Source organism: Melozone crissalis, unplaced genomic scaffold, assembly GCF_028551555.1.
Source record: "Melozone crissalis strain CALT ecotype California unplaced genomic scaffold, PUWL_Pcris_2 ptg000020l_1, whole genome shotgun sequence".
Lineage (NCBI taxonomy): Eukaryota > Metazoa > Chordata > Aves > Passeriformes > Passerellidae > Melozone > Melozone crissalis.
In genome coordinates, this window is record NW_026535798.1 from 1,293,118 (window position 1) to 1,312,094 (window position 18,977).

The window sequence follows — 18,977 nt, forward strand, 5'->3', positions numbered from 1 at the left end:
TTTTGGGGGACTTTCAGCCAAATTTTCCATATCTGTGCTGTGGTTTCCTGGTGTGTCCCAGAAGGATGACATTTCTCCATTTTTGGACTTGAAAAAGCTCTCTAATCCCTACTATGGCATTTCTAGACAAGCCCCACTGGGTTTTACCTGATACTTTTCTTTATCAAATTCCACATGCTCATTCCTTCATGGAAAATGTTTCCAAGATTTATCCCATCATTTTTATCCCATCCCAGTTCATTTCCCACTCTTTATCTGCTCTCAGACCCCCTTCCTTTCACCCCAAATACGTGAGGGCCGATCTGGGAAACCTCCGAGCCCTCACAAAGAGCCTGCATAATAAAAAACTGACAGGAAAAATATCAGTCATGTTTTGCCACGGTGAGAAACACGAGCAGGCACTTTGAGCCTTAAAAAAGCAATAATTGATTTTTCAATCAGCTTGGCATTTAATGTGCTGGGAAGTGGAGTAAACACGACAGAGCCATTTAGGCCCAGACGTGTTTTCACCTCGTTACGGGCGAGCAGGCCTTGACAGGGACTTCCATAAATGCAGCAGGAAAGTGGAATTTCTCCCTCTCTCTCCCTCCTGGCTCTTCACTTATGGATTTTAGGAAGGTCCTGGTGGCATCCAGAGATCTCTTTGAGGTGTTTGACAGAGCCCTCACCTGGCAGAGCCACCACAACCTCATGTCCTACATGAGCCTCAGGGTCACTTCCCACTAAAATGCCCCACAAGGATTCTGTGCTGTCTCAATCCCCTCTGTCTATCACATCTCCTTTATTTTATTCCATTCCTGCTTCCCATTTGGTGCTTTGGAAGTCTGCGTGCTCTAAATTGTGAAAAACGCCAATCACTTGTTTTTGAAATTTTAAAAGTTTAATAGTAATAAAATGGTTATAAAAATAGTAATACAATTAGAATTAATTAACATTAATTCTATTCTATATAATAATTATTAATATTAATTAATAATAATTTGGACAAATTGAATTAGGAGAATATGAGACAATAAATACAAAGAGTTACAGACGGTCCGGGGACCTTTTCTGGGCAGCATGAGCCTGAAAAAGGACACAGTTAACAAACGATTAACCGTTAAAAAAAATAACCTGTTGCATATTCAAACACCTCATACATGATGCATAAATTCCATTCAAATACAGGATTCTGTCTGGGCAGTGTCAGCTTCTTCCTCTGAATCCTAACAGCACCTTTGAGGTGGGAAGAAGTTAGTTTCTTTTGATAAGAGGGCAATAAATTCTTTTTTTCTGAAAGATTTAGGTGTCCTGTGGCTGCTATCTCAATGCGAGTCCTTTCTTTAAAAAAGTATCCTACATAGCATAGTTTCTATTTTAACATTTTGTTATAACCTAAAACTATATTTAACACACTACTTAAGAGGATTAATCCAGCATTACTTCCTAACACAACACATATAACATTCATTTGAATATTTGCAAAAAGCCGATCATAAAATACGCATTTTTCACAAGAGGCTCACCCTTGGTGGTTTTCCTGCAGCTCCGTGTGGCGGGATCCTGACGGGCCCGGCTGCGGTGATCCTGTCCCCACAGTACCCAGAGCCATATCCCCCAGGGAAGGAGTGTGACTGGAAGCTGACAGTGTCCCCTGACTATGTCATTGCCCTGGTGTTCAGCGTGTGAGTACACAAGGGTTTGGTGCCATAGCCTTGGGGAGGGGACGCATGGTTTGGTGCCATGGCCACAGAGAGGGGAGGGAGGATCTGGGTGTGGATGTCTGAACTTTGGGAAGGAATCTGATGGAGCTGTCCCATGTCCCTGGATAATCTGTTCCCAGACATTTTTTGGGGAGGAGATCCTCTTATTCCAGCTGCAGTTCCTCTTTGATAGACAGAACATTGTCACATATTTTCTGGAAAAATCCAAAAATCCCTTTGGCCGGGATTCTTCTGAGAAGAATCAGAGAAAAAGGAAAACAATTCTTATCTGATTTGCTTCTCCTGTGTTTTGCTCACATGTGGAATGTGTTTGGAAATTGTTTACGCACAGGTGATTGTTTCATTGGATTCTGCTGTGAGTTGTTTTCACTCTTTGGCCAATTAGGGCCAAACTGTGTCAGGACTCTGGAGAGAGTCACGAGTTTTCATTATTATCTCTTTAACCTTCTATATTCTTTAGTGTAGTTTAGTTTGCATTCTTTAATATAATACAGTATCATAAAATAATAAATCAGCCTTCTGAGAACATGGAGTCAGATTCATCATTCCTTCCACCCCAGAAATAAATAGAACATGATGTGGCACAGCCCAGGAATCCCTGCAGCAGCTGCAGCTCTGAGACCAACCCCATCCCAACCCCTTGACTCCATCCCTACTCCTGGATCCCTCAGACATGGATAGAGGCAGGAATTTCCTCTGCCTGGCAGGATTTTGGAGCAGGAGCAGCCAGTCCCTGCCCCGGGTTTCCACATCCCAGAACATCAACGCGGAATTCTCCACTAATATGTCCTGACCCCAAGCTCTCCTCCTTTGCTTTTGCAGCTTCAGCCTGGAGCCTGGCTACGATTTCCTGCACATCTACGATGGGCCTGACTCCCTGAGCCCTCTGATTGGGAGTTTTTATGGCTCCCAGCTGCCAGAGAGGATCGAGAGCAGCAGCAACAGCCTTTTCCTGGTGTTCCGGAGCGACGCCTCCGTCAGCAACGCTGGCTTCGTCATCGAGTACACAGGTGAGGGCTGGGGGCTCAGCAGCTACCTGGGGCTTTCCCTCTGCTTATTCCCACATTATTCCACTTGTTGGAACAACTGGAGAGGCTCTAGGTGCTGTGGAAAACTCCTTCCAAGGGGAATTATTGTGTTTTGGCATCCCCAAAGCAGAGGGTGGAGAAAGGGAGGTGAAGAGGAGTGGAGTGAAACTGGAAAAGTGGTGCTCAAAAGTGTCCAAAATTTGTGCATCAAGACCCCACCAGCAGCTACCTGGGGCTTTCCCTCTACTTATTCCCAGATTATTCCACCTCTTTGGAACAAGGCTCTAGATGCTGTGGAAAGCTCCTTCCAGGGGGAATTCTGGCGTTTTGGCATCCCCAAAGCAGAGGGTGGAGAAAGGGAGGTGAAGAGGAAAGGAGTGAAACAGGAAAAGAGAAAAAGTGGTGCTCAAAGTGTCCCAAATTTGTACATCAAGACCCCACAGAGCCAGGAGAACCCAAGATTTCAGGATTTAAAGGTTGAGGATACAAATGTGTGATGAGCAGTGGGGGTTGACCAATCTGTGGCTTCCAAAACAGGGAATTGATGCTCTGAGGAAAAAGAAAATCCCATCTTTTTGTGCCCCATTCATTTGGATCTCCTGGTGCAGCTGCTGTGGACAGGAAACCATGGGATCACCTGATTTTTCATGCAGAGAAGCAAAAGCAAAACCTGTGGGCTTTACAGTTTCCTGTTTCTCCTTTCCACACCTTCCCCAAAATCTGAGAGCCCCTGATTTAATGCTTAAGCACACTTGAATTGTTCCCAGAGCCACTGCTCTCAGAAAAGCCCTTGTCTTTAATGAGCAATTTCCAAATGACAAAAGAGCAGGATTAATCAAAGCCTCTAATTATATTGCAGGCAGGGAAAAAAATTAAAGAAAAGAAAACCCCCCAAAAAAAAAGCTGTTAGAAGAAGGAAAAAAATATCTAAGTCCTGACAGCTCTGTAGTGTTCTCTGGAGTTTTTATGTGGAAATGGGATTTTAAACTCTGCAGGAAGAGAATTTTTCACTATCTACCTGCCAGGAGGGTGGAGCAAGGTGGGGTTTGGCCTCTGCACCCAGGGAACAGGGACAGGATGAGAGGGAGCAGCCTGAAGTTGTGCTATGGGAGGCTCAGGTTGGACATGAGCAGGAACTTCTGCATGGAAAAGGTGCCAGGCCTTGGAAAGGGTGGAATCCCCACCCCTGGAGGTGTCCAAGGAATAAATGAAAGAATCCCAGACTGGTTTGGGTTGGAAAGGACTTTAAAACCCATCCATGGGCAGGAACAATCCCACCATCCCAGATTGCTCCCAGTTCCATCCAGCCTGGCCTTGGACACTTCAGGGATGGGGAATCCAGGATTTCTCTGTGCCAGATGGAGATTCCTCCCCATCTCAAATATGATTTGTCCTTGTGGCTGGTGACAGGGTGGGGATGGGTCGCAGCTTGGACTCGATGGTCCTGAAGGGAATTTCCAGCCTCAGCGATCCTGGGGTTGTGTGAAATCAGAGTTTTGATTTGGCTTATGGTCCTTCAAGACCCCACTGAACCCAGGGGAACCCAGGATTTCAGGATTTAAAGGCTGAGGGTACAAATGTGTGATGGGCAGAGGGGGTTCCCCAGTCTGTGGTTCCCAAAACAGGGAGTTTGTATTTTGGGTGCCTGGGTGGGAACTGGAGCCTCCCTTCTCCCAGAATCCAAACCAAATCCCAAATCCACACCCTGCAAATGGTGCCAGTCCTTGTGAAAATCCCACACATTCTCAGGTGAAAAAAATCCTAAAAAAAATCCCATTGCACTTATCAAAGCAGCAGAGGAGCTGCGCCCGAGGAATAAAAATCCTAGGAAATTTGGTTTTTAACATTTTTTTAATATGTTTTTTAAAATTTTATCTCTTTCCCTGCAGAGAACCCCCGGGAGTCCTGCTTTGACCCAGGCTCCATCAAGAATGGCACCAGGGTGGGCACAGACCTGAAGCTGGGCTCCACCATCACCTTCTACTGTGATGGGGGCTACGACATCGAGGGGGGCCCCACCCTCACCTGTGTGATGGGAGGGGATGGGAAACCCACCTGGAACAAGCCACGCCCCACCTGTACAGGTAAATCCCACGGGAAGGGGCTGGGGGGAGGATCTGCCCAGAGCTGGACCCCTCAATGCAACCTCCATGGAAAAATGGGGGTTAATTCACAGGGGTTTTCTCAGTTTTTCTATAATTTTTTAGGGGTTTTACCAGGAATTAGATTTCATTGTTTTTCAGGGGTTTAACAGCTCTTTTTTTAAAGGAAGAGCTGATTTTGGGGAGTTTTCTTGAGGGTTTTCTTGGAGACAGACAGGAAACTGGACATGACTGATTCAGTGCCTGGCACAGGACAGGAGTCAGGAATCCTCTTAAACCTTGGCTAAACCTGATCCTTGCCAATCCAAACCCTCAGTCTTGGGTGTTGCTGAGCAGGGACAGAGCTCAGTGACAAAACAAGGGGTTTTTCCTTAGGGTTTATCTGTGGTTATTTTATTTTCTTTTCTGACTTCATGGTTTGCAGTCAGATTTGAGCTGAGAAGGGGATCAAGAGGCAGCTGGTGGGGGGAAGGAGTGAAATCCCTAATTTGGGAAGGCTGTGGCAGGAAAAACTGAGGAAAGGTGGCAAAAGGAGCTCATCCCCAGCTGTGAGTGGGGAACAGAGCAAATCCCACATTAGTTAGTGGTTTGATAATTCCAGCACAAACTCAGGGTGGGATAAACCTGATTTTTCCAATGAGAACTTTCAGGCAGCAGCACCTGGAGCAGGGGATGGTGGCTGGGGACATTTCCAGGCTCCAGGGATGCTCCATGATCCTTTTCCCTTGCAGCTCCCTGTGGCGGGCAGTACACAGGCTCAGATGGAGTCGTCCTGTCCCCAAATTATCCCCAAAACTACACCAGTGGCCATGTGTGCCTGTACTCCATCGTCGTGCCCAAGGACTATGGTACCATGCTTGGAATTTTTATGGGATTCTCTTCTTATTTGCTGGGTTTTTAATGATAATTTTTCTAAGTTCATCCAGAACTGGAGATAAGGAAGATGGGAGAGGAGGTAGCAGGAGAGGTAGCAGGAGGTGCTGTTGGGTGCTCTTTGTGCTGGAGTCAGAGAAAATTCTGGATTTGTCCAATTTTGTCCATTGCAGCTAATCAATAATTATAATTCCTCAGTGGAATTCTGCGCCTCGTGTTCCCTAGGCAGGGAAAGGGTAATGAGCCACAGGAAATTCCCAGTGGGCTGGGAATCAGTGGGAAAATGTTGAGTTAATGAAGCCAGGGGAGTCTGGTGCTGCCTCTGGAATTTGGGGATAAATAAAAGGCTCCCATTTTTCCAGGCTGTCACTCCCTGCCTGGAATAAAGGCAGCTGAAACGCAGGACAGAGGTTGTGCTGGGAAAAGAAATCCCAGTTTGGAATGTTGGGAATCCTGGGGGGTCAGGGCTTGGACTGGACGGTCCTTGGGGTCTGGTTCAGCTCAGGGGATTCTCTGAGTCCATGAAAATGCCTTGGCCCCAGAGGCTGGGTGTGGAGGGCGGTGTAGGGACAGCAATGGGGTGGCAATGGGATGACAGTGGGGACAGCACTGGGATTGAGTGAGGATGATGGTGTAATGACACTGGGGACAGAAGTGTGGTGGCACTAGGGACAACAGTGGGACAGTAGTATGGTGACATTGGGGACAGCAGCATGGTGATGCTGGGGACAGCAGTGGGATGGCAGTGTGGTGACATTGGGGACAGCAATATGGGGATGCCAGTGTGGCGGCACTGGGAACAGCAGTGTGGTGGCACTGGGGACAGCAGAGGGATGACACTGGGGACAGCAATATGGGGACGCCAGTGTGGTGGCACTGGGAACAGCAGTGTGGTGGCACTGGGGACAGCAGTGGGATGACACTGGGGACAGCAATATGGGGACGCCAGTGTGGTGGCACTGGAGACAGCAGCGTGGTGATGCTGGGGACAGCAGTGTGGTGACACTGGGGACAGCAGCGTGGTGATGCTGGGGACAGCAGTGTGGTGGCACTGAGGACAGCAGTGGGATGGCAGTGTGATGACACTGGGGACAGCAGCGTGGTGATGCTGGGGACAGCAGTGGGACAGCAGTGTGATGACATTGGGCACAGCAGTGTGATGGCCATGGGGACAGCAGCATGGTGGCACTGGGGACAGCAGTGGGATGGCAGTGTGGTGGCACTGGGGACAGCAGTGGCCGGTGCCAGCCCTGTCCCTGTCCCCACAGTGCTCTTCGGGCAGTTTGCCTTTTTCCAGACGGCGCTCAATGACGTGGTGGAGGTGCACGATGGCCCCACGGAGCACTCACGGCTGCTCAGCTCCCTCTCAGGCTCTCACTCAGGTAGGGAGCTGCTCCCTATCCCCTGTCCCTGTCCCTGCTGGAGACAGCAGCTTTGTCACAGCTGTCACCCAACACCCACTCTCTGTGGCTCATTCCTCCACCTCTGTGTCTCTCCTGTTTTCCCTCCTCCCCATCCAGGGGAATCTTTGCCATTGGCCACCACCAACCAGATCCTCATCAAATTCAGCTCCAAGGGTCAATCCACAGCCAAAGGCTTTCATTTCGTCTACCAAGGTGAGTTCAGGTGTGTTCTGGAAGTGTCCTCGGGTCGCTCCCAGGGGTGTCCTGAGTGTCCTGAGCTGCTTTTGGTGTCTGGGGGTTCTGAGCAGGGAATATCACAGGGAATTAGGATTCCTTTGGGAGCAGAGCTCTGGCAGGGCTGCTCTGGGTGCTTTGTATTCTGCCCTTTCATTCCCACTCAGCCTGAACCCTGCACATCCCAGGATTACCATCAGCCCCATCCCAGCGTCGTGCCCGGAGTCACACAGGGAATTTGGAGATTTATCTCCCAGCAATTCTCCCCAGTGGCATTTTTAGCACTTTCGCTGGGTGCAAGCAGCTGAAATCCCGTCTGGCAGCTCGGAAATCCTCCCTGTGTGCGTGTCACAGGCTCGGGGCTGTCACACTGCTGCCCCTTGATCCTTTCAGTAACAGCTTTGTGCTGCGCTGGGCGAGAACAACTCGGGGATTTTATGGGAGTAAATAGCAAATGATGCATGGAACAGTGGGAAAGCAGAAGGGATTTCTCACCCACGTGCTCCCTGGAGTTATCTGTGGGAACATCCAGGCTTGTGCTGCAAAGAGGGGACAGACACTGGCACGACCTGACCTGAGCCTTCTGCAGGGGTGAAGCAAAGCATGGTTTGGATTTTGGAGTAGTTGGAGATCTGTTCTCTTGAATTCCTGCCTAATGAGTGTGAAACAGCCGTGGTTGTGATTGTAATCTTCAAAGAGCTCAGCAGAACAAAGGTTTTGATGAAAGCAGGGAAGGTTTCCTCCTCCCTCCTGCAAGAGCTTGCACGGGAAGCAAGGGGAAAAGGGCGATCCTGATTTGGATCTGCCTGGCCAGACTCTAATTAGCTAAACACTCATAAATTTAAAGCAACTCAGAGGAAAATATTAATTGAATTCTTCCTTGGCAATAGACCTGGGTTTTTTTGATGGGTTTTTCTCCTCACTTACCTGCCAGACTCATTCCTGTCTTTGTAATTCCCAGTATTCAACAGGAAAATCAATAATTTTAGCACCATCACAACTTAAATCCCCCTTTTCTCTCTTTTCCAAAGGAGATTTTTTTCCCAATTACTGTTCCTTCATGACCATGAGGCCCAGGGAGCTGAGGAACCGAAAGGCTCCTGCATTGGGTGACAAAACAATGTTTTGGGAAGCCACTGCCAAATCCTTTGGTTCCCCTGGGTAAAAACAGCCTTTTGGTGTGGGGAAAGTTCTCTGGAAGGAGGCAGTGGGGGGATTCTGGATGTCCCAGCTGCTTTTATTTCAAGTATAGAATCATTAAATCATTAAAGTTAGAAAAAACCTCCAAGATCTTCAAGTCCAACCTTCATCCAGGTGCCCCCATGCCCACCCAGCTGTGTCACCAAGTGCCACCTCCACTCGGTCTGGCATGGAGCCACTTGAACTCAGATCACCTGAGCTGGCAGAACTGGGAGTGAAATGTTGTTTTTTTTCTCTTCTCAGTGGTCATGCTTGGATTCAGCTCACTTTTGGGGTTTAGGTGCTTTGGGATTTAGGAATGATCAGTCAATGGTCATGCTTGGATTAAGCCAATCTTTAGGATTTAGATGCTTAGGGGTTTAGGAGTAATCACTCAATGGTCATGCTTAGATTAAGCCAATCTTTAGGATTTAGGTATAATCAGTCAATGGTCATGCTTGGATTAAGCCAATCTTTGGGATTTAAATAAAATCAAGTTGTGGTTATGCTTGGATTCATCCTCTCTTTGTGATTTAGATACTTTGGGGTTTTGGATACAATCAGTCAGTGGCCAAGTTTGGATTTAGCCCCTCCTTGGGGTTTAGATACAATTGGTCAATGGTCATGTTTGGATTCAGCCCCTATACTTTAAGGTTTTAGATACAATCAGTCAATGGCCAAGTTTGGATTTAGCTCTTCCTTGGGATTTAGATACTTTGGGGTTTAAGTACAATCAGTCAATGGTCATGTTTGGATTCAACTCTGATACTTCAGGTTTTTAGATACAATCAGTCAATGGTCAAGTTTGCATTCAACCCCTCGTTGGGGTTTAGATACAGTCAATGGCCAAGTTTGAATTCAGCCCTTCCTTTGGGATTTAGATACTTTGGGGTTTAGGTACAATCAGTCAATGATCATGTTTGGATTCAGCCCCAATACTTTAGATTTTTAGGAACAGTCAATGGCCAAGTTTGGATTCAGCCCCTCCTTGGAGTTTAAATACTTTGAGATTTAGATACAATCAGTCAGTGGCCAAGTTTGAATTCAGCCCTTCCTTTGGATTTAGATACTTTGGGGTTTAGGTACAATCAGTCAATGGTCACGTTTGGATTCAGCCCCTCCTTGGGGTTTAGGTACAATCAGTCAATGGTTGTGTTTGGATTCAGCCCCTCTTTGGGGTTTAGATAAATCAGCCAATGGCCAAGTTTGGATTCAGCCACCCTTTGGGATTTAAACACTTTGGGGTTTAGGTACAATCATTCAATAATCATGTTTGGATTCCCCCCCTGACACTTCAGGCTTTGGGTACAATCACTCAACAGTCAAGTCTGCACCCAGCACCTCTCCGCATTCAGACGCTCAGTAATTCCAGTGTAAAACAGACAAATCTTCTCTCCACCATCTCCCTGCCAGCACTAACTCTGTTTTGCCTGTGTCCTCCCTGTGTGCCAGCCGTGCCCCGCACCAGCGCCACGCAGTGCAGCTCGGTGCCGGAGCCGCGGCACGGCCGGCGCCTGGGCAGCGACTTCGCCGTGGGCGCGCTGGTGCGCTTCGAGTGCAGCCCCGGCTACAGCCTCAGGGGCTCCCCTGCCATCCAGTGCCTGGCCATGCCCGGGGCCCTGGCCCAGTGGAACTCCTCCGTCCCCACCTGCATGGGTAGGTGCCACCTTGGTTTTTTTAAAGTTTTTCTGAGTTTTCTGGTGTTTGCGTTCTTGTCGCGCGCTTTATGTAAATAATTATTGTTCTGCGTTCTTTTATGGAGGAGGAGAAATTTTATGGGCTGTTGGTTTGTCCAGTGTCATTGGACAAGTGGCATTGTCACCCTCCAATCCACTGTCACTTTTGGAAATCTATAACTGTTAGAAATTAAAAGCTCTCTTTTTACCTTGAAAAGAGCAGCGTGTCCACGGAGTTTTATTTTAAGAGGAGAAATTTGATGGGCTGTTGGTGTGTCCAGTGTCATTGGAGAGGTGGCTCTTCCACCCTCCAGTACACTGCCACTTTTGGAAATCTATAAATGTTAGAATCAGAAATGAAAAGCTCTCTTTTTACCTTCACATCATTTTATTTCCTATAGCAACAGGTAGGTGGCACTGGGAGAGGTGGGAGCAGGGTGGGTGGCACTGGGAATGTTGTTGGGAGCTGTGCTGCTCTCTGGGTTGTCCTGAAAGGGGACAGGGGTTGGATGTTGGTGGTGTTTGTGGGTCTCTTCCAGCTTGAAGAAAAATCAACAGCAAAACAAAGCACTAATGAATTGAAATGTAAATGAATGAAATGTTCAAGACTTCTTTAGAACCTCTTGTGGTTCTGTCCAGAGAGGTTGTGGCTGTCCCATCCGTGGAAGTGTGCAAGGCCAGGTTGGACAGGGATTGGAACAATCTGGGATAGTGAAGGTGTCTGGGAGAAGGGATTTGGGGATCTTTAAGGTCCCTTCCCACCCAAACTGTTCCATGGTTGTCTGATAAAAAACAAAGCCCAGCCTGGCTCTGAATAAGAACAGTTTAACCCCAAATTCCAGGGAATTGACATTTTTGATCCAGTACTCTTGTGAGATCTGGGACAGCATCTCAAATAAATCAGATCTGGCTGAAAGCTGCTTTCACATCCTCTGAAGGAGAGGATGAAGATCATCCTCGTGTGCTCCCCACACCCAAGGAATGTGCCAAAAGTTGCACGAAAAAGTTACTGGAAAGAGGATTATTCCTAAAATCTCATCCTTAAATCACAACCAGCTCTCGATTTCTTGTAATTTTAACAATGTTTTTTTTTAGCAAAACCAATTCCTTGTGCTTTCCTCCCGGCAGTGCCCTGCGGGGGGAACCTGACGGAGAGGAAAGGAACCATCCTGTCCCCAGGCTTCCCTGAGCCCTACCTGAACAGCCTCAACTGCGTGTGGAAGATCACAGTGCCCGAGGGAGCAGGGATCCAGGTACAGCCAGGACAGACAGCAGGACACTCGGGGTGTGCTGCTCTCACATGATGGGAAATTGCTGTTCCTCGTAGGACAGGGATGGGTTGATGTGGAATTCTCTGGAATCAGGGATTTATTTATTTATAGCCAGGATTAGGCAGGGACTCATTGGTGACGTTTATTGTGACGGTGTTCACAGGGGTCTTAGGATGAGGGAAGAGATGAGGATCTGACTCCATGTTTCAGAAGGCTTGATTTATTATTTTATGATATATATTCTATTCTATTCTATTCTATTCTATTCTATTCTATTCTATTAACTATACTAAAAGAACAGAAGAAAGGATTTCATCAGAAGGCTAGCTAAGAATAGAAAAAGAAGGAATGATGACAAAAGCTTCTGTCTTGGACAGACAGTCTGAGCCAGCTGACTGTGATTGGCCATTAATTAGAGACAATTAACATGAGACCAATCACAGATGCACCTGTTGCATTCCACAGCAGCAGATAATCATTGTTTACATTTTGTTCCTGAGGCTTCTCAGCTTCTCAGGAGGAAAAATCCTAAGGAAAGGATTTTTCAGAAAATACCACGGCTGCAGCTTGTGACCAGGCAAGGAGCTGTGCCAGGGGAGGGGCAGGTTGGATTTAGGGAAAGGTTCTCCTTCCCCCAGAGGGTATTTGGGCACTGCCAGGGTCCCCAGGGCATGGGCACAGCCCCAGGGATGCCAGAGCTCCAGGAGCATTGCCAGGGAGGCACAGGGTGGGATTTAGGAAGAGCAGGCCCGTGGTCCCTCAGTGTGACCCTTACTCTGGCACAAAAGAGGGGGAATTTGAGTTAAATTTTAGTTTTTTATTGTGATTGTCCAGGGAGGCTGTGGATCCTCCAGCCCTGGAAGTGCCCAAGGCCAGGTTGAGTAGGCCTTCCAAGCTGTTCCACTCTTGGATAGTGGGAGATGTTCCTGCCCACAGCAGAGATTTTGGAACGAGATGAGTTTTAAAATCCGTCCCAAACACTTAAAATTCTTTGGGTCCCCCACCAGTGCTGAGGTCTGCACTTCCACATGTCACCAGGATCTGCTGTCACCCATCAGCTTCTCTGGGACTTCCAGGAGGGCAGAAAGCCCTTGGAGAAAGATTTTGGCTTTTCAGGACCTGAAACAGCTTCAGGGAGGGGTCTCAGTGCAGCCCCCAGGGAGGGAATGACCACGGAGCTGGAGCTGGATCCATCCTGGCTCCACTTCCCTCAGTGTGACCCCTACTCTGGCACAAAAGAGGGGGAATCTGGGTTAAATTGTAGTTTTTTATTATGATTGTCCAATGAGACTGTGGATGCTCCAGCCCTGGAAGTGCCCAAGGCCTGGTTGAGCAGGGCTTCCAACCTGTTCCACTCTTGGATAGTGGGAGATGTCCCTGGCCACAGCAGAGATTTTGGAACAACATGAGCTTTAAAATCCATCCCAAACTTAAAATTCTTTGATCCCACATTTTTGGGTCCCCCACCAGTGCTAAGGCCTGCACTTCCACATGTCACCAGGATCTGCTGTCACCTGGTCACGACCCATCAGCTTCCCTGGGTCTTCCAGGAAGGCAAAAAAAGCCCTTGGAGAAAGATTTTGGCTTTTCAGGACCTGAAACAGCTGCAGGGAGGGGTCTCAGTGCAGCCCCCAGGGAGGGAATGACCACGGAGCTGGAGCTGGATCCATCCTGGCTCCACTTCCTTTGCGTTCTCCATTATTAGATCTTAATTCCAGCATCGCTTTACCCCCTTTTTTGCGCAACAATTAAAGGTTAAACAACTGTAAATCAGGGAAGGAGGTGAAATTGAAGCTTTCTTGGTAACAGCACTCAGGAGCAGGATTTTTATGTAATCAGGGTAGAAGCTGGCACTTCTGCCATGAATTATTCATTCCCGGAGCAAACCTTCCTGAGTGAATTAATTTATACACGTGGCAGTAAATAGATGCAGATCCCTTGTGAATCCACATGTCAGACTAGAATTAGGACCTTAAAAATGTTTATTCCGTTAAGCTGGAGGAGGGGGGGAGAGAGGAGAATAAATAATTTAGGAGGTGTAAGAGCAAACAAAACGCTCATTCTCACTCAGCTTCCAATAATGTAAATCACGAGAGGGGTGTAATGAGGCAGGAAAAAAGGGAAAAAAGGGTCAGTGATGGCTCCGTGGGGGTCACTGAGATTCCTGCTGGGTGAACTCCGCTCACTTTCTGCTAAAAAAAATATTTGGGAGGAACTTTACAGCCGGTTTTATTACCCGGAGTAAATCAAGGAGGAAATGGCTTCAATGGCTGAAGTGGGGGCATTGATTTTGGTTTTATTATTTATTATTTTATTTGATTTTGGTTTTATTATTTATTTTCAAACGGGGGGTTTTGATTTGTTGTGCAGCAAGGCAGGGGTAAGTGGGGAATTGGGGTGGATGAGGAAATCAGGGAAGAAGATATGGAGAGAAAGGGAGAAGGTTCACACGTGTGTAGTCAAAGTTTGAGGGCAGTGAAATCTCCTCACTGCTCATTTTTCCCAATTTTCCAGCACTCTCCTTGTTTGGAGCCAAGCTGTACAACTCATTTATGCTCCTGATTTATCTTTGAGATTCCTTTTGGATTTGTTGGGGTTTTTTGCCTGCCAATTCAATTTGAGATACCCAATGTTGGAAAATTTCATCCAGACCTTTCAGCTTAAATCTGAATTTTCCCCAAAACAGGTGGTTTTTACCCAGGTTTTCTGCCTCACTCTCACCCCATTCACCAAACTCGGGTTTTTAATGGGACACTGAAAGCTTTGAACCATCAGCATTTAGGATTTAGGCAAAATCCTTGTTAATGGTAAACAAAGCTGAGCAATTCCTTGGAGATTCTCACTCAAGCACGAGCTGCTTTTCGGTATAAATGCAGATTTCCCAGCTCTGCTTTTCAGTATAAATGCAGATTTTTCAGCTCTGTTTTTCTGTATAAATGCAGATTTCTCAGCTCTCCTGATGTTTCTCATCCAAGGATTTGTGTTGTTGTTCCAACTAATGGAGCCAAGTGACTTCCTAAGGCCTCCAAACCTTGTGGGGCATGGCAGGGAAAGGTGAAATCTGAAAATGCACTCGAGTGATCCCTCTAAAAGCTGAGGAACAAGGCTGGAACTTGATTGGATTTTTAAAATCCTGTTGTTTAATGTGAGGTGGTTTTTGGGTTTATTTTATCTCCGGGGTGCTGCTGGTTGCTCTCATTTGAAAGGGCTCAAAGTCTTCAAGGATTTCTCCAAATGGGGGAAAAAAGCTGGGATTTTCAGCAGCTGTAAATGAGCTGGGCAGTTCCAGGAGCTCTGGAGCAGCAGCAGAAAATAACATTTCTATTTGGAAGTTTTGGGGGAAAAATAGCTGGAAAATCCCAGTGGGAACAGTCAAAGGCAGAATTCTCCAAATTTTGCCAGTGTTGAACCCTCGGAGTGTGTAAACTCAATTAGTGACCCTTTAATTGCTGTTAATTTGATTTATTCCTATTATTTCAAATTTTTTTTCCTTTGTTTTGTTTCTCTCTGCAGATCCAGGTGATCAGTTTTGTCACAGAGCAGAACTGGGATTCCCTGGAAGTGTTTGATGGAGGAGACAACACAGCCACCATGCTGGGGAGCTTCTCTGGTACGTGGCCCTCGAGCCCATCAGTTCCTGCCTCATTTCATTCACCTCACAAAATTAAACTTTAAAAAAGCATCAAAAGCCAGGAATGGATTTCAAGGGAATCATGTGCTCTGTTGGGTTGGGAATTACAATTCCAATTTCTACCTGTGGGAAGGGTTGAGAGGGAGCCTTAAACACAAAACCAGTGGAGTTTTATTCCTGGAAATGGGAATTCCCTCAGCTCTGCTGGGATGTGAGGCCACCACACCTGGCAAGGTGACCTGACCTTGATGTCCCCCAGAAAGGGTGAAAGGCTACAAAACAAACTCTTATTTTTCCTTGGAATTTTTGTATTTCCTTTGGAATCCTTGTGTTTTTCTTTGAATTGTGGCTTTTAGCAGAGCAGGCTCCAGGAGCTTTGAGAGCCTTTCAAATTCAGCACCACTGGCAGAACAATGGCCCAAAACCTCATTTATTTAACAAATGTGCCCAAAATGCCCTGAGCTAGGCAGGAGAAGGGTCTGGGATGGAGCTGCCTTGTCCTGCTGCTGCAGCAGCTTCCAGGGGATGAAGGAATCCCGAATTTTCCCAAATTTTCCCGAATTTTCCCAGACCTGCGCTCCACCCACGCTGTTTCCCATCCCTTGGTGCTTTTTGTCTGTCGGTGGCCAAGCTCCAGGGGCTGAAATCCAGGAAAGGATTTCAGGAAAGGCCCTGGGTATTTCTCAATTGGCCTCGTTAGAAAGAACCTGATCAAAACCAAGAGGAGCTCATTAAGTTGGAAGGACTTTGTGTTGTCAGGAAATCTCTGAGGAGGGGGAGAGAGATCCTCTCTGTGAAAAATGCCCATCAGTTGTTTTTAACATTTTAAAAGTTTAATAGTAAATGTATCATTAAATATTAAAATAATATTTTATATAATTATTTTTCTAATATATTTTATCTATTATAATAAAATATATTGTCTATAATATATAGTATATAATATATGATATATAATATATGATATATAATGTATAATATATTAATATAAAATAGTAATATATTATTATATAATACATATGTTATATATTATACATAATATTATATTATATATTAATAATGTGTATTAATATATAATATTATTATTTAAAGTTTTATTTTACAGATAATAAAAATAGTAACGAAATGGTTATAAAAATAGTAATATAATTAGAGTAATAAAAGTGTTGGACAATTTGGATTAGGACAATATGAGACAATAAAAACAAAGAGTTATGAACAGTCTGGGTATCTTTTCTGGGCAAAATAAGCCCGAAAAAAGGACCCACATTAACAGAGGATTAACCCTTAAAAACAATAACCTGTTGCATATTCATACATCTCATCCATGATGCATAAATTCCGTTCAAACACAGGATTCTGTGTGGTCAGTGCCAACTTCTTCCTCTGAATCCTGACGGCACCTTCATGGCTGAGCAGTCAGGAAGAATTTGATTTCTTCTGATAATGGACCAATAAATTATTTTTCTCTGAAATATTGAGGTGTCCTGTGGCTGCTATCTCATTGCAAGTCCTTTCTTTAAAAAAATATCTTACATAGCTTAGTTTCTATTTTAACATTTTGTTATAACCTAAAACTATATTTAGCACACTACTGAAGAGAATTAATCCAGCATCACTTTCCAACACAACCCATATACCATCCATTTGAATATTTGCCAAAAGCCAGTCATCAAACAGGCATTTCTCACACTCTCCCCTGCCTTTGTGCTCCCCTTGTTTTGCCAGGAACCACGGTGCCTGCTCTGCTCAACAGCACTTCAAACCAGCTCTATCTGCATTTCTATTCCGACATCAGCGTCTCTGCCGCCGGCTTTCACCTGGAATACAAAAGTAAGAGCAGCTCCAGCCTTGATCCCGCAGCTCCTGCGCGATGGGGAGGTGCCTGCAGGGCTGGGGAAATGGGGGAAGGAGCTGCTGTGGCTCCCTGCTCTCAAGGAGGGAGTGATAAATAGAGGAAAGATGGAGCAGAGGGGTGGGATGAGCCTGGTGGCAGTTTTTTGTGGCACAAAGGGTTAAAAAATCCGTGGGTGCAAGGCTGGGATCTGGGTTTGGGAAGTGCTGCTTGCCAGGGACTTCCAGCTCTTGGCATTCCCTGCTGGAACCAGCAGGTCTGGATATGTCCTCATCCCAAAAATCCTGGCTGGAAGAGTCCTCAGAGGTCATCCCCTGAGGAAAGCAGGGTCAGAATGGAGAGAAAACTGAATTTGAGCATTTTGATGGAGCTTGAGCTTGGAAAAACTGCAGGATTTGCACAAAGAGCCTGGGCAGGCTCTGCTCACAGCTGAGAGCTGAACCCCATGTTATCACTGTTATCAGTGTTATCAGGGGGGGTTTCTGCAGTGTTTTAGTGGGTGCTGGGGATGTTCCCCTCCCTCCCCTGCTGGATGTGCTCCTGTTCCCACAGCCCAGCACCCTGAGCTGCCCTGGGCACATTGCTGGATCCAGGAATTCCTGTGCTGTGTGCTCAGAGCCCCGCACAGGAGCATTCCCAAGGTGGTTGATCCATCCTCCTTGTCCAAGGGCACCTCTGGAAGCTCTGAGGTGGTGTGGGCACCCCTCCTTTTCAAAAACACCTTAAAAACATCTTTAATGTCCCCTCCAACCCAAATTCTGTGGTGGTGTGGAGCACTTGAGTGGGTTCCTGGTTAGGGATGATCCCAACTCTTCCTGGAATGGCAGCACTTTGCTCCCAGCAAGGCTCATGCCAGGTTTTTTTTGGGAATACAGACCCCAGCACGTGGCTAAATGTGTGATCCTAGCCAGGATCCTTTCGAAAAGAAATCCCCAGTGGTGAGAGAACAAACCTGAGTGAGGCAGGGAAGAGAATCCTTTGGGAAATGGCTGTCAGGTTTGGATGGGGATGACAAAAACTCATTTTCCCCTGGGTCTGTGTTTGATTCCTGATGTCTGATCAGGAGAGGTGGAGGTGCCTGTTATTTTGGATAATACTGGCAGAGAATCCTGGAATATCCTGAGCTGGAAGGATCCACCAGCATCATCCAGTCCAACCCTGGCCCTGCACAGGCATCCCAGCAATCCCACCCTGTCCAAACACTCCTGGAGCTCTTGGGATTGTTCCCATTCCCTGGGGAGCCTGGGGGGAAGAACCTTTCCCTAAATCCAGCCTAAACATTTTGGGGTTATCCTGCAGAGCCAGGAATGGGATGGATGATCTGTGAAGTCCAAAACTTCCTGGAGCTTTTGGGAATCTTCCCATTCCCTGGGGAGCCTGGGGAGAAGAACATTTCCCTACATCCATCCTAAACATTTTGGGGCTGGTTATCCTGCAGAGCCAGGTGTGGGGTGGACGATCCTTGCAGGTCCCAGCTCAGGATATTCCATGATTTTTCCCAGCTCTGCTGCTGGTGAGGGTGAGCCTGGGCTTGTTTGGAGGGAGTTGGGTGATTTAGGACCCTTCCCACCCAAACCAGTGTGAGATTCCCTGCAATGGCACAGCTGGAGCTGCTTTAAAGCCAAGCAGCACTAAAACCTTCCAGGATTTGCTGCCTTTACTCACTGAAACCCTGTCCATTATTGGATCCAGCAGGATTACAGCCACCACAGGATTGGGAGAGGAAAAAATGTGCTCAGCCTGTGCTCTGGGAGCTGCAGGAATCCTCTGGCTGTGACTCTGTTTCTTCTCCAGCTCTATTCCAATCGATAAATCCTTTGAGCACCCTCCTGCAAAAATCACGGCCAGGTTTTTCATGAGCCTGGGGATTATCAGCCCTGTCTGTTTCCTTGGCTGAGGAAATTAATAGGTGTTGATTTTCAGGGCAGCTGGAAATAATGTGATTTCTGCTCTGTTTGTACAATTGGAATCTCCCAGCCCTGAGCCCTGGGTTTGGTTTTTTTTTTTTTCTGTGTTTTTTTC

At 46.7% G+C, this 18,977-nt stretch overlaps 1 protein-coding gene across 1 annotated transcript in view; it reads left to right on the forward strand.

The window, feature by feature from the left end:
* LOC128937664 (CUB and sushi domain-containing protein 2-like) overlaps positions 1 to 18,977 on the forward strand; it is a 139,811-nt gene that overhangs the window by 80,547 nt on the left and 40,287 nt on the right. Inside the window, exons 24-33 of the mRNA XM_054277459.1 lie at positions 1,526 to 1,664; positions 2,526 to 2,713; positions 4,621 to 4,815; positions 5,565 to 5,681; positions 6,975 to 7,088; positions 7,227 to 7,322; positions 9,975 to 10,178; positions 11,327 to 11,451; positions 14,983 to 15,079; positions 16,829 to 16,933. Coding sequence (XP_054133434.1) covers positions 1,526 to 1,664; positions 2,526 to 2,713; positions 4,621 to 4,815; positions 5,565 to 5,681; positions 6,975 to 7,088; positions 7,227 to 7,322; positions 9,975 to 10,178; positions 11,327 to 11,451; positions 14,983 to 15,079; positions 16,829 to 16,933 — 1,380 coding nt within the window. The remainder of the gene's footprint in view (positions 1 to 1,525; positions 1,665 to 2,525; positions 2,714 to 4,620; positions 4,816 to 5,564; positions 5,682 to 6,974; positions 7,089 to 7,226; positions 7,323 to 9,974; positions 10,179 to 11,326; positions 11,452 to 14,982; positions 15,080 to 16,828; positions 16,934 to 18,977) is intronic.